Below are 15,504 nucleotides of genomic sequence, written 5' to 3'. Positions count from 1 at the left end.
CACAGTTTCTCTTTATCCGGCCCTTCCTTCAATCTAATGTTCAAATATTTTAAAACCTTCCAAATTCCAGAGAATATATTCTCAGTTTAAGACCAAGTAACTTTCCAAAGGTGTGGTGCCCAGAATTATTGCTAATTCTTCATGCATGGTTCAATCAGGTGTAACTTAGTCTTTCTTCTGCAGCCCTCTAGTAATAAAGGCCAGTGTTCCATTAACCTTTTTTTAAATTAATTTTTTTCCCTCTGGCCATCTGTGTATGTGGACTTCCCAGTCTCACGACACCACAACTGCTCTCATCACCACGTTGAAAAAGCTACACAAATACAAGTTGTTGTTATACATAGAGAAACTGTGAAAGCTCCTGATAGGATCAAGGTCTGCAGGTTGACTAGAGATATTCACATACAGGCTGCTTGTACTGAATCATTCATGTATGGAGAATTTGTTCAGAGCTAAACTCTGCAAAAGTTTTAGGCACCCTGGATTTTTATACTGTATGGTTTCAGATGGTATGGCCTCTACAGGGCCCTGATCTACATAGTCAAAGCTGTCTGGGATTACCTGGAGAGACGGAAGCAGGTGAGACAGCCAAAGAATGCAGAAGAACTGTGGCACGTTCTCCCAAGATGCTTGGAACAACCTACCAGCCAATTTTCTTACAAAACTATGACAGTGTACCTAAGAGAATTGATGCAGTTTTAAAGGCAAAGGGTGTTCACACCAAATATTGAGTTGATTTAGTTTCTTACTGTTCAATGCTCTTTATAGTAATTTTTTGATATTTAGGAAGTTTTCATTTCATTATTTTTGAAAGCATCTTCACTTTACAGAGTATTTTTACATGTGCCTAGGACTTTTTCACAGTACTGTAACGACAAGAGTATGATTGTTCGAGTTTTAACCCATGCTTAAGAAAATATCTGCTGTTGAACTGAAATAGTAGACAGAGATGTTAATGGACATCAATGCTTTTCAAAGACATCAGATGACTGTGAACACAGATCACGTGCTATCTCAACACCGTTAACCTATTCTCTGGAGTACTGCATATAGTTCTGGCCACCACACTTTAGGAAGAATGCTCAGGCTTTGGAGAGGGTGCAGAAGTAGTTCACCAGGATGTACATGCTTTACAGGGCATGTACTATCATAAGAGGCTGGATAAACTTGGGTTGTTTTCTCTGGAGTGGTGGAGGCTGAAGGGCGATCTGATGGCAATTGGTAAGATTATCAGAGGCAGAGAGCAGACAAGGAATATCTGTTTCCCAGGGTTGACATGTCTATAACCAGAGGGCATTCATTGAAGGTGAGAGGGGTAAATTTTTTACTCAGAGAGTGGTGGATGCCTGGAATGCGCTGCCTGGTATGGCGGTCGAGGCAAATACATCAGAGGCTTTTAAGAGATATTTGGATAGGCGCATGGATGTAAGGATGGAGGGATACGGACAATGTGTAGGTAGGAGATTAGTGTTTTTGATTTGCTTTTCAGCTGGTTCGGCACAATATAGTATGCTGGGTTTTTTTCTATGTTCATGCAATATTAACACTAACACAAGTCCCATCTTACAAAGTCACAAACAGCAATAAAGAGATTGATCAACTAACACTATTTTATTTTTTTCATAATTATAGTTTCACACACTAAACATTTTGAACTACAAAAACAGGATCTGTTATTGTACAAAGTCGACAATCATATGATCAGTGGGAAAAATGAACATTCACACAAGGAACAATGTAAATATGAGAGAAAAGTGCTTTGAACTGGGGTGGTGACTGACCACAACACCACGATCCAACACCTACACGGGATTTCATGTTAACATTATGCAGCTGAAACCTCATGTTCACAAAGCCTGTGGATGAGATTTTGACAGCAGGAGACAATTTTATTTAAAAGCTACATATGCCTTTTATTTTCATTTCACTCCGGATAACTGTTTAAAGTCCAGTGTCAAAAGTCAGCAGCCGAGCTCCTTCCAATTGTTACATGGTTTTTTTCTCTTTGTTTCTATGATATATATAAAACAAATATATATATATAAACAGATGGAACATTACGCCAGCATCATTTTTGTGAGAATGGCTACACCTTCTTACATCTCTGGAAAGTTAACAACAGTATGTTGAGGATGTGCTTGAACAGATGGTTTTACCTTAAGTCCATTACCAACGATATATACACCTCCTTTTAATAAACTAACATGAACCCACTTCCCTTGATGGGAACAAGAGTTTTTCCTCTGCCATGCACACCTCCCCATCATTTCAACTGCAGGGTTTGTAATGCCTTCCAATCAATCAACAGCAGGACATTTCAAGATCCGTTGACAAGAGAATCAACAAACCCACTGCTGGATTTGGACACAGCACTTACGCCATGATCCTCGTAAAGAAAGGGTCTCCACTGACTGATAGAGAGACCAAATACACACATTGCATTACCAATTTAGGAGCTTGTTTTCTCCCATTGATGGCATTTCCCTTGTAAGGACTACCTACATAACTTTGAATAACTGTGAAGCACTGGAGACACTGGAAATCTGAAATAAAGACAAAAAAAAAAGAGCTGGGAAATACTTAACAGGTCAGGCAGTGTCTATAGAGGGAGAATTAATACCTCAGGTCAATGATCTTTGATCAGTCTTTTATCAACCGGAAAGTTAATTCTGTTTTACAGATCCTTGCTGGCCTGTTGAGTATCTACTGTTTATATTTGGGGAACCGAATCTTCAACATTAACAAGCATTTCCACTTAACTTAGAAAAATCAGGATAGCATAGTAGTGTAGCAGTTAGCACAATGCTTGACAGTGCCACTGCTTCCCGATTGCGGCTCGATCCCCACCGGGGCCTGTCAGGGGTTTATAAGGTCTCCCTCTGACCACATGGGAATCTTCTAGGTGCTCCAGTTTCCTCCTACATTCCAAAGACATACAGGGTAGGGTTCGTGAGTTGTGGACATGCTATGTTAGTGCCGGAAGAGTGGCAACACGTGCGGGCTGCCCTCCAACACAATCCTCGCTGATTTGACGCAATTCACCGCATGTTTCGATGTTTCAATAAAGCTAATCTTTTAACGTTGGCGGCAATTTTCGCCCGACCAGCCATTTTGAATGAGTTGCCCATCCTACACCCTGTCAATTCTATCTTTCTTCCACATTCCAATCCTGCCTCGTTCCTTCTGGGTGGTGTAGGCAAAAATTGCCCTCATTGTACCCTGGTGTTTACCTTGTATATGCAATGTTATACAGCACCCAAGTAAAATAATCAATCTCCAGGTGCCTGTTAAACATGAACACCGCTTGTGTACCTTCATGACAGAAATCATTGAAATGGACTGTCTATCACAAAAAGCCATTCATCCCAATATGTCCACACCAAATCTCAAGTAAATGAAGAGTGAAGTACCAACAAATACACTCGGAGGAATTACTCCCAAAGCTTCTCTCTGGACAATGCAACTGTGTCGTGTGGGCCTGTATTAACCCAATAAAGACCCGTTTTACTAAGCTGTAACAGTATTATCAACATGGTAAACTTATATATATATCAGACCCTAACAATATGTAGACATTTGTGTTTTAAAAATTATAATATATTAACTAATAAATCTAAATCTAAATATGCTCAGAAACCCCAGCGAATGTAGTTATAATACTGAAAATAAGTAACCATAGTAACATAGGAAAGCTGTGCATTTTTTCAAAAAATCTTCAGAAATTTCAATTATCAAAATAAGCACAAACCCTTGCTGTGGCTGTAACAAACAGGAATCAATGTAAAAATATCCTAAAATATAAAACATATTTCCTTTTATACTGAATAAACGCAAACACTACAATTTGACAAGTTACTGGTTGTGGTAGCATCACACACTCACTGAATTTCCACCACTGCTGAGTAATTCCAGTGGCTCTCTCAGAATATGAAAACAGTTGTATCGAAGTGACATTGAATGCACAATCTGCTCTTGTTGCAATTTAATAGACAGCCAATCTTTGGCTGGAAAGGAAGTGACATTTATTGGGAGTATTTTGAACAGTAAATGATACCATTCACTATCCACACCCTACACTGAGTGACAAAGTACTCTTCAACATTAACTTTGTTCATCCTTAGATGTGAATTCTCAAGCCTCATGCATGCCATCTGCTGAAGTTTTCTTAAATACACTCAATGGCCACTTTATTAGGTACAGGAGTGAAACCCGGTGTGGTGTACTACTTCGACGTGTTGCACATTCAGAGGTGCTCTTCTGAACACCACTGTGGTTATTTGAGTTACCATCATCTTCCTGTCAGCTTGAATCAGTATAGCCCTTCTCCCCAGACCTCTCTCATTAACGAGGAAATTTCAGTCACAGAACTGCCGGCCGTTCTGTGTTTTTCACACCATGCTCTGTAAACTCTGTCGTGCATGAAAATCCCAGGAGATCAGCAGTTTCTGAGATACTCAGTCCGCCCCATCTGACACCAACAATCATTCCATGGTCAAAGTCACTTAGATCACATTTTTACCCCCCATCCTGATATTTGGTCTGAAAACTTCCTGGCCATGTCTGCTTGCATTTGTGCATTGAGGTGCTGCCACGACTGACTAATTAAACATTTACATTAATGAGCAGGTAGACAGATGTAGCTAATTAAGTGGCCACTGAATGTTCATTTAAATCTTGTAATAAGGTTACATTTCCAATCCCTTAAACATCCTGGTGTGTGCTGATGGAGGGTGCAAGTCCACGACCAAACAGACAGAAAGACCTTACTTCATCAACAAGAGAGCACACCAGACACTTGCAAACAAATACTTCCAGACTAACAGTATGAAAATACCCTGTCATTGCAAAACCACTTTGCACTGAACAACGAAAGTATCCCTGAGATAGCCATAACTTTACCCCCCCCCCCCCCAGTGTGTAGTAACACAATGTGAACAGAGTAGATACCAGCCCAATATCAGAGAACATCACACACTGTCTAATGTGTATGGGCAAAGAATGCAGTGTGTCTAACAGTGTAAGGACAAAACCAACTCTTCCTTCACCCCGTCATATCTGTAACCACCTTTGATCTTTTGTCTTTTTTGACCTAGTGTTTGTGACATTTTTTGGCAATAATACTTGCCAAATTGCTAGCAGCGCAGTGCTCCCATCTCACAGTGAATTTGTAAGGGCCGATTTCTCAGGGCGTGCACCTGGGTGACAGACTCATGTATAGACCCCGGGAGCACAAATATCCAGTGATCGCTTCCTCCTTCCTCTCCCTTGTTTTCCAAACTTTGATCTCAAGCTTCGCTCATTTAAAAATTTGGTTGAGTGACATGGGTGGAGCATTTTCTCAAGGATCAGCATGGAGAATCATGAGGAGAAAATTTCCTCACAACTTACCAATAGTGAACATGAATCTTCCAGATCAGTCCATCTAATATTAGAAGCTTAATAGCATATCCAATGTAATACTAAAAGGGCCAGCCTTGAAAATTTGGGTGAACATCAGTATTTGACAACTTCCTTCTGATTACACACCAGATAGGAAATGTACCCTAGAAAATGGGCTAGTTGGATTGCGCTAGTGATAATTTATTTCAGGAAATTGTCCTCGCCACTCCCTTGTGTGATCTATCTGACCACGATTGACACTTGCCCAGAAGCAATCAGGTACCTCATGAATCCACCTCAGCTGGCGGACATCATCAAAGCAGGTAAGTACAATGCCAACTGTTCACTCAATGACAACGAGGATGCAGAGCGTGCAGGGAACAGCAATGCAGCAGCAGTTAAGGGGCACGGGCTGTGCTCTCCGTGGCCACTTGCACAGAGTATCTGCCGTGGGCATGGTTGAAATTATGGAAGTGATTCTGTGGAGCTCCCTTCATTAACGACAGGTCCTCTGTTAAGTTCAATGCTGGCACCTTGATACATAGGCGCCTTAGGACCATTCACACCATGGAATCGGAACAAGTGAAGGTGGATACACATACAAAGCGGAGAATTACATCTCCACCCAGCTAATTATCCCTCCAGGGCAGCCTCGACTGCTGCTACATTACAGATACCAGGGCAAGAGCCTTTCAGGGTCCAACTCACTTCTCAACATTCAGCAGAACAATAATCCAGCAGCTGTGAGCTTCAGTACAAAGCTCCCCATGGGGAGGGCACAGGGCCTGTTTTAATGCTTGGCTCTAGATGCAAAAGGAAAAGTCTTGCCCAGTCACAGGAATGCTTGGAAGATCCAAATAGACATTGGTGCTCCTAAAGAGTGTAAATCCCCATTTGTAGACATAATTTTTACATTAAGTGGCTCATAACAACTTTATGTGTGTGGGGGGGAAGGGGTAGTTGGTTTCCTCGAATGCAGGGGTTCCCAAACTTCTTTTATGCCACAGACCCCTACCATTAACCGAGGGGTCTCTGGACCACAGGTTGGGAAGCCCTGCTCTAGTGGGTCAGCCTAGGACCAGAGGGCACATCCTCAGAATTGAGGGACGTCCAATTAGAGCAGAGAGGAGGAGGAATTTCTTTCGCCAGAGGGGGATGGATCTGTGGAATTCTGTGCCAGAGACAGCTGTGGAAGCTGTCACTGAGTATATTTAAAGTGGAGGTTGATAGGTTCTTGATTAGTCAGGGCAACAAAGGTTATGGAGACAGGCAGGAAACTCAGGTTGAGGGGGATAATAAATCGGCCATGATGGAACGGTGACACAGACTCAGCTGGCCAAAAGGCCTAACTCTGCCATTATGTCTTATGGTCTCGTGACCTAAAATTAAAATCTGAAGTTGATTTGTGTCAGTGTATTGGGAGGTTGCAGGAAACAAAATCAACAGGAGGATCTGGCTAATAATACTGAGGTAGATAACTGACTTCATGCCACCTAGTAAAACTGCAGGAATAAGGTTTCACAGAAACTAATCATTTCCACTTAACACTAGCAAATAGCTGCACAAAACAGTGTCATCACAGTGGCATGGGCACCACAAAGACCCACACACACCACACATATCACAGTTACTAAGACAGAGCATAGATACACAGGCATCAAAATCATCCAGAAACGCTGAAGAATGATTAAATTGCAAATGTACAAAACACCGATGATAATTTGCATTAAAACACTGCTGTTCATCCAGAGAGGTCAGTGGGAGAGGTCAGCTGGCCTAAACCAGGCTTGCCTTAGGGAAGAGTTTCTTGTTGTAACATTTGACTTCCCGTCCGTGGTTTACGCAGTAGTTTTGCTCTGGAGGAACTCTGCTGACACAGGTCCCCTGGCCTGGTCACCCCGCGCGAGGTTCCACTTCAACCGGCACGGTGAAAGTCACCCTGCTTTGTAACCCCACGTCAAACGAGGCCGGTCGGCATCGACGACCCTCCACCACACAAAGGGAGGTCACACAGAGGCTGAATGGAAGTACGTGATGTCAGCAGTGAACCTTCCCCTCCGGGGCTGGCCGATTCTTTTGAATGTTATTGAAATCCTGGGAGGTCTGGTTGGAGTCGGGGCTGGGAATGTCGGACTCAACACTGGCTACATTGTTGTCCTCCTGCTTAGAATGTGTTCCGATCGAACTGAGGTGTACGAGGACGAGGGCTGGCTCCACTCAGCTACGTGCTGAATGGAAAGTCAGAGCGTTGTTCGTTTCTCTTCAGAAGCTTGTCTTTGGTGGTGTCCTTGAGCAAAGAACAATGAACAGAACAATTCTCTGACGACCATTACAATCAACAAGAATAAAAACCTTTGTAATGTGAAAAATAATGCAAACACATAAGACGTGGCTATATACAGTGTAACATACAAAAAAAAAGCAATGACCAACACGTCCATGCCTCACCTTTGAAGCAGACTGGACGTTTGGCTTAAATCATCACATACAACAACGAAGGAAAACAATCCCACAACACAGAATGGAGTTCTATAAAATTTGAGGTAGAATGTTTCTCTTTATATTTGGAAGTGCTTTTTCTTTCTCTCTCGGGACGTATGGCAGATGAGTGAGGCCTTGAGGTAGCACTGCATCTGTACTGATCAAGTGCTATTCTACTTTCAGAAAGGAAGATACCAATTGGAACAGCTTCCTTAGAGGACATTCAATGCGGTTGAGGTAGTTTCTAATCAGCAAACTTTTCTTTGAGCTGTTTCTCCAAGTCATTATTAGCAGCCTACATGTAGGCCTCACCAGTCATTTTTGCTTTTGAAGAATCTGTAGCTGTATCTAATGAACTTGTGGCTGAGATTGGATACACTAAGAAAAGTCTACTGAATCCCTGCAATGGAGACCTGCTGTGTCCTTGCTCATCTGAAGGTGATGGTTATTTTACTTCAAAGCAATGCATAATTTTGCGGAGCACAGCAGGCCAACGAATTGACAAATGTTTGCAAATGGCAAAAATATGATGTGGGCAGGCCGCACCTGTATCCTCGCATGGGCCGGACACAAATGGCACCCACGTACCTTCATTACAACGTGCCTGAGTTTTTGAGGATACGAACAGACCTGATTTTCACCACAGAAGCGTAAGAGCTGACCTGAGACTGACAGCTTCAGCACGGAGGCCATCACATTTGAAATTGATAAATATTACCGTCGTCTTCAGCAATAAGTCTACAGGTAGGCAATGAGACTTGGCCTCGTGAGGTTTCACTCTGTGGTTAGTGAACTGTTGTCCTTCATGGCTGGCAAGCTCAGCTGCTTCACATTTAATTCGGGGCGGTCTAACGAGCACTGCACAACAGTTTCAAAGGTAGCGTGATGTTCCTGAGTCGCAATAATCTCGTCGAGTGGGAATACAGAGTTCTGGCAGATCAGACTGGGCTGCTCTTCCGAGATGGGTGAGATGATATTTGACTGTTGCATACAGAAAAAGGCAAAAGGGGAAGAGGGAAACAAGCAAAGACATAATTGTTACTTTCAAGCATAAGAATGACCTTATGTTCTTACATTCCATTCATTAAATGAGAGGTAGCATAGTCTCAATGGGCTGAAGTGCCTCTTTCTAGATCATCAACAAACATGAGAATGAATAATATAATTATGGGGATGAATATTATAATTTAATAGATAAATTGGGAGTAAAATAGCAGAGGAGCATCATGGGAGATTGGAACATTGAGGCAGTGGGTGTGGCTTTTGGAGGCCTCTGGACATGCAATTGCTCTCGCTCTCGGTGGGGGTGGGGGTCTGCTCGAATAAAAGTGGCTTCAGACTGTAACATCGAAACAGCGAGCTGCTTGTTGGACTCCTCCCTGGCTGTGGAAGGGAGTGACACGAAAGGGAGAGAGGAGGGGAGGGGGGACAGAGAGGGGGAGGGGAAGAGTGATGGGGAGGGAGAGGGGAAGGGGAGGGAGGGGGAGAGGGAGGGAGAGGGGGAACAGGGAGATGGGAAAGGGGAAGAGGGGGAGAGAGAGAGAGACAGATAGACAGACACACACACACACTCACACACGACTGCCAAACTGTTGGGTGAGCAATGGTTTCTGGTCGAACTGCAGAGCATGATCTCTCTTTGGGGAATTTGCTATTGCTTGCTTGGTGGGTGGTGAGTCCTGCTGGAACAAGTGGGGTGGGTGGGGGAAGAGTTGATGCTTCTGTGTGGGAGGGGGTGGGGGCTTCTAATGCTTTTTCTTCTGTAATTCATTCTTTGGGGTTTCTCCTGTTTCGTGGCTGTCTGTGAAGAGCAAGAGTTTCAGGCTGTATATTGTATACATGCTCTGATAATAAATGGCTTCATTGAGAATACCAACACATTAACACCTGGACACCAATATCTGCAAAAATATTTTCTCGGGAAGAAGTAAATCTAACAGATTTTCCACAGGGTTGCAAGAACAATGATAATGTCAGCCTTCCATCTTTCACTCAACAGTGATCTCTGCCTCAAGTGGGACACTCAGCTTACAATGTGGACGAGAGTCATCCTGCGTACAGAACCAAACAGAAGCTGGTCCTTCGTCCCAGGTGATAAACTGCACCAACAGCATTGTAGTCAGCAGCCAGAACTTCAGAAGGGGGAGCACCACATGCTGCAGGAACTCAGCAGGCTGGGAATGAATAAACGGTAAATGTTTCGGAAGGAGGATATGGTGCAGAACATTTAGGAGATATAACTGAGGATGAATCTGCGGTGTTGAATCTCAATTTCACTTCTCTCCCCAACAACTCTGCGCCTGTTGGGTACTTTTAGTGGACAGAAGGTCCATGCTGCACTCATGTATACTGTACAGCCACTTAGTATGTTTTCAGATGGGCCAGCCAGGTTGATTACATTTCAGTCGAACCTCGCCAAGCAGATCTTACCGTCATTCCCTTGTGCTGGTGGTCATTAGGAAGTGATGCGGGAAACAGTCTTTCCAGCTCATTTATATCAGCCATCTTCCTACTGGCTGTGAATTCTTCCCTGCCTCTCCCCGCTCCGCCATTCAGGACAAGTCCTTGGGAATTTCTCTGGGCCCTAGACGGAACCTGAGGGGTTGCTAAGCCATCTTCAACGTTCTTACACATCAGCAGCCTACAAACAGAAACCCAAAATGACAAGCTGAGTTCATAATTCATGGAAATATCAATACTCATGTCTGACGTATGCCGATTAGGCATCTATTTATTCATTCATTGAGATAAGGCATTGAATAGGCCCTTCTGCTCACCCAGCAAACCCCCAATTTAGCCCTAATCATCGAACAGTTTACAATGACCAAGGAGGAAATCAGAGCACCCAGAGAAAACCCACATGGTCACGTGGAGAACACAGAAGCTCCCTACAGAAGCAGCAGGAACTGAACCCAGGTCACCTGTACTGTAAAGCGTTGTGCCAACCACTATGCCAAGGTGCCGCTCCAATTCCCTACATACAGTATGTTCAGCATATACATTTTATACATGAAAGCTAGATGCAGTGGTGGGTGAAATGGGAGGGAGCCAAGTGATACAGGACTAAACTCCTTCCTACCGTAATTAGTAGGCGTGTCATTGACATACACATACATGCAAGTGTGTGCAACATGTAAGGAGCCTGCCAAGAACAACCAAATTTTAATTCCTGCATATTCTGATTCTTCAAGACTTGCATGCACAGCCACACATGGACTGGTACATCTAAATCAGGGGTTTCCAATCTCTTTTATGCCATGGACCCCTATCGTTAACTGAGAGGTTTGAGGACCCCAGATTAGGAACCCCTGATCTAAATAAATACACATACACACTCTCTCCCCTGTGCATAGTAGAATCTGCCCATTGGATAGTGTTGTGAAGAAGCCGTGCCCTCCGCAATCTTAGGAGTGTATGCATACCTTCCACGGTATCCAAAAACAAGGAACAGAACACAGAAGATGATGCAGGTGACACCAATGTGGGTTCCAATGATAATGCCAGTAGTGGACGTCTTGCTACCCTGTTCCTCTTTCAGGCAGTCACACGGAGTGTTCAGAACTGTAAAACAAAATGTCTTCTATTAATGCAATCCCTTTTTATTGTCAATTGTCTGTCTATCTCACTGCCTTGGTGGAATACAAAGATTCGTTTTATTTTCACACGTCGGAACATCAAAACCTACAGTGAAATGAGTCACTTGCATCAACAGCTAACACGGTCCGGAGACGTGCTGGGGGCAGCCCGCAAGCGTTGCCTCACTTCCAGAACCAACGTAGCATCTCTGCAACTTAATCACCCTCAGCCCTACGTCTTTGGAACATGGGAGGAAACCGGAGCACCCGGAGGAAACCTGTCTGGTCACGGGGAAAACGTGCACACTCCTCACAGACAGCGGTGGGAATTGAACACCAATCGCTGGCACTGTAAAGCATTACACTGTAAACTGCTACACTAGTGTGTCTGTTTAATCAATTCTTCTTTCATTTGTAGCTTCCTACCTCTCTCCATTGCACTCCTTATCTCTATTTTATAAACGTCATTACTGATTTTTCTCTTCTGAACATTGTTCTCTTATCAGTCCGACTGCGATGTGCCTTCTCCCACACTCAACTCTGTTACCATGAAGATCCCACTTAATCAGCCAAAGCATGATTGTATTATGGGTGCACCTCTTTCATAGATGTGAACTGTACATCTGTTATGTACCACACAAACATCCTTTGTACTATGCTTTCTTGATTTAAAAAACCAAACAAAATATTGCTGAGAAGACTCCACTTAACTCATTTTGGAACCCTCATACTGTGCAAGAGCTTTAGAGGCATATATATATGTAGCCAGGGTGCCTAAGACTTTTGCACAGTTCTGTATTTGCAGTCAAAGTGGAGCAGACAGCGAGTTTGCAAATCTGGCCGGAGCTAAGGATGCTGGGATTGGTGAGGATGAAGTGCCACAGGAGGGGCGTGGGACAGGTGGCAGAGAAGGAGTGTCAGGAACAGGGATTGGGGGGGAGGCTCAGGTACAGACACACCCAGCCCTGAGACACCAGGCAAAGTCATTTGATTCTAATCAGTTGGTTTACTGATCATTACAGTATATCTCTCTGGTGCTCCCCGCTCCCTTCCCCTTTTCCCCAACCATGATTCCCCTCTTCCTGCCCTATTCCCACTCTCAGTCCACAATAGAGACCCATATCAGAATCAGGTTTATCATCACTCACCTATGTCATGAAATTGGTTATTTTTTGCGGCAACAGTACAGTGTAATACATAAAATTACTATAGTACTGCACAAGGTTAGAGTTGTCTGATTAACAGCTAATCATCTTCAAACCAAATGGCCGATTAGCATTTCTCTTTATAACCTTTTACATGTTTTAATTTGGTATTCCTCTATTTTCTAAAACCAAATCCACCCCACCTCGCAGCCAACCCCAAATCCAGGTTCTATGACTGCAATTCTATTGGTTGTCATGAAATTATCGACTTAAGATTTAATGTACTTTATATTCAAGTAATAACACTTGAATTGTGTATTTTCTCACAGGATGTGGAGCATGCATGGCAAGTTTTGTATTTACTGACACCTTTGAAGTTGCATGCTAATTAATCTTGTTATAAATATCTTTAATTACTTTCACACAACACATTATTTTTGAAATAAAGTGAATACTGTTATGCTTTCAAACACTGAAGCCATTCTATGCAAGGAATGTCCAAAGAACAATAAAATAAATGAACCATTAATGTTGTTTTTAGCAGCAACAAAGAACAGATTTATGCTAGTTGGGATATCAGAATGATTTTCTGTTTATTGAGTTATACAGCACTGGTGGAGGGGGCAGCTGTCACAGTAGAGCGCAACGCTTTACAGTGCCCACGACCCAAATTCAATCCCCCCCGCTAGCTGCAAGAAGTTCGTACGTTCTCCCCGTAACAACATGGGTTTCCTCCAGGTGCTCGGGTTTCCACCCACAGTCCAAAGAGGTACCAGCTAGTAGGTTAATTAGTCATTGTAAACTGTCCTGTGATTAGGCTACAGTTAAATTGAGGGTTGAAGGGCAGGAAGGGCCTATTCCACACTGTATCCAAATGATTTAATGAATCGATCAATCAGGCAGATTAGTTCAAGTGCCTGGCTGTTCAGCATGGGTGACCATGTCTCTCCATCCATCACGGTTCCTGACCCTCGGAGTTGTAGTTGTAGACTCCCCTGTTTCTAACCGTGATGTTATTCCATCTATATCTTTTTCACTCTCTGCCTGCCTCTGCTTCTTTCTCCTTCCAGCTTTCCAGTTGTAACTAAACGTTCTAATGTCTCTCTACGCATGATGTGTCCAAAGAATTTTGATTGATGTTTTCTGATTTTTTTTAAAGTAATGAACGTTTCGTATTCGTTCTCTGTAGAACTTCTTTGTTGGTTATCCTGTCCCTGTATGATATGCATAGCATTGTTCTAAGGAACCACATCAATCAAGCAATAAATAAATAGATGAACAAACAAACAAATAGGTAAATAAGTAAACAAATTTCAAAAAAAGAAACAGTCCCTTCTGCCCGCCAAATGTGCACCTACCATCCAGTATTCATTTACAACAATCCTACAATAATCCCTCTGTATTCTCCCCACATTCCCTCCATCTGACACTACTGTTACCACTCACCTGATGCTGGGGGCAATTTTACCTTGGTCGATTGGCCTTTTAATCCACATGCCTTTGGTATATAAAGGGAACATTCTTTAGAGGAGACCCAAACACTCACAGGGTGAACTTAAAAACTACCAACATGTGAACTGCAAATGGACAGGGGTGGAGGACAGGATTGAACTCCAGTCACTGGAGTTGTGAAGCAGTAGCTCTGCACTGTGGTACCTCGTCAAGGAGTGATGCTGGACCTCTACTAATCCAGAGTCACTCCTTGATGACGACAGACCTCGATTCAATTAGAAACCCCTCAAAACTGCCCAGACTGTCACCCTGGAACAGGAGTTGGAATAGGTTTATTAATATCACATCTGCCAATATACAGTGAAAAGCTTTCGTTTACAGGCCATCCAGATGGACAATCCCACACATCAGTACCTTGAGGTTATAAAAAAGGAAAATTGAATGCAGGATATTGTGTGAAGACTTATAAAGAAAGTACAGGGAGAGAGATTAAGTTCAAGGGCCAAGATAAAAGAGATTGGAAGATCAAGAATTCACTTTTTAGCATATAAGAAGTCCGTGCAAGAGCCAGGTAATAGCGAGGTCAAACCTATCCTTGAGCCTGGTGGTAGGTGTTCTGAAGATTTTGTATCTTCTGCCCAGAGGAAGTGGGAGAAGATAGAACGAGTGGGATAGGAGGCATCTGTGATTACACTGGCTACTTTCCTAAGTCAACGGGAAGCGTAGGTGTAGTCAGCAGAAGAGAGGCATGTTTGGGTGGTTTGCGTGAAGGTCCAGCCTCCAGCTTCAACTCCTGGTCTTTAACACTGGCACCAACACATTCAACACAGACTAATTCAATGTCAGGCCTAAGACCGACCAAAAGTAGGACCTACTGTACACATCTTGGTGCAAATTTCTGCAGTGCCCCTCCTAACTCCTTTTACTCACCAGATCTTTCAGCGGCATCTCGCAGAGCCACAAAGCGCACCGTGGAATTCCCATCTCCATGGCGATTGAAAGCTAGAAGCTTCACTTCGTAGGCAATCTTTGGATCTGGTGTTAAAGACAATCAGTTTACAATTAACATTCTCCAACTAGATCGCTAACCAAGGGAACAGTGCAATCCACAGGTCTCCACTCACATCCCACGGTATTTGCAAATGTTTCATTTACATTTTTGCTTCAGTTCAGCATTCTTTCAAATATTTAACAAAATCACCAACAAATTCAAATGATTTCAGTCATTTAAAAATAAATTTCAGCTTTCCAATTTTCTAACAGCAATCAGTAATGACTGCATAATCAAAGCTAGCTCCCTGCCCACCCATCTTGAGTTTTTGATCATCTTAGTTTCATTTTCTGAATTTACAGTTATGTCACTGAAGTGACTGGAAATTCATAAAATTTACATGGATTATTATATATTACATGTCTATGAACAAGTGCAATAGAACTGAATTCTACCTACAATACCCATATTATAATAGCTA

General features: G+C 43.0%; 1 protein-coding gene across 1 annotated transcript in view; it reads right to left on the bottom strand.

The window, feature by feature from the left end:
• Positions 1-1,619: 1,619 nt before the first annotated feature.
• The window catches only part of igdcc3 (immunoglobulin superfamily, DCC subclass, member 3), a 179,504-nt gene continuing 165,619 nt past the window's right edge, over positions 1,620-15,504 (bottom strand). The window contains exons 11-14 of the mRNA XM_059952840.1: positions 14,963-15,067; positions 11,283-11,421; positions 10,291-10,501; positions 1,620-8,841 (exon numbers count right to left, since the gene is read on the bottom strand). Coding sequence (XP_059808823.1) covers positions 8,635-8,841; positions 10,291-10,501; positions 11,283-11,421; positions 14,963-15,067 — 662 coding nt within the window. The 3' untranslated portion in view covers positions 1,620-8,634. The remainder of the gene's footprint in view (positions 8,842-10,290; positions 10,502-11,282; positions 11,422-14,962; positions 15,068-15,504) is intronic.

This window comes from Hypanus sabinus, chromosome 28 (assembly GCF_030144855.1).
Source record: "Hypanus sabinus isolate sHypSab1 chromosome 28, sHypSab1.hap1, whole genome shotgun sequence".
Taxonomy (NCBI): domain Eukaryota; kingdom Metazoa; phylum Chordata; class Chondrichthyes; order Myliobatiformes; family Dasyatidae; genus Hypanus; species Hypanus sabinus.
Note: the sequence above shows the minus strand (reverse complement) of the source record. Positions and strands in the feature narration are given on the sequence as shown.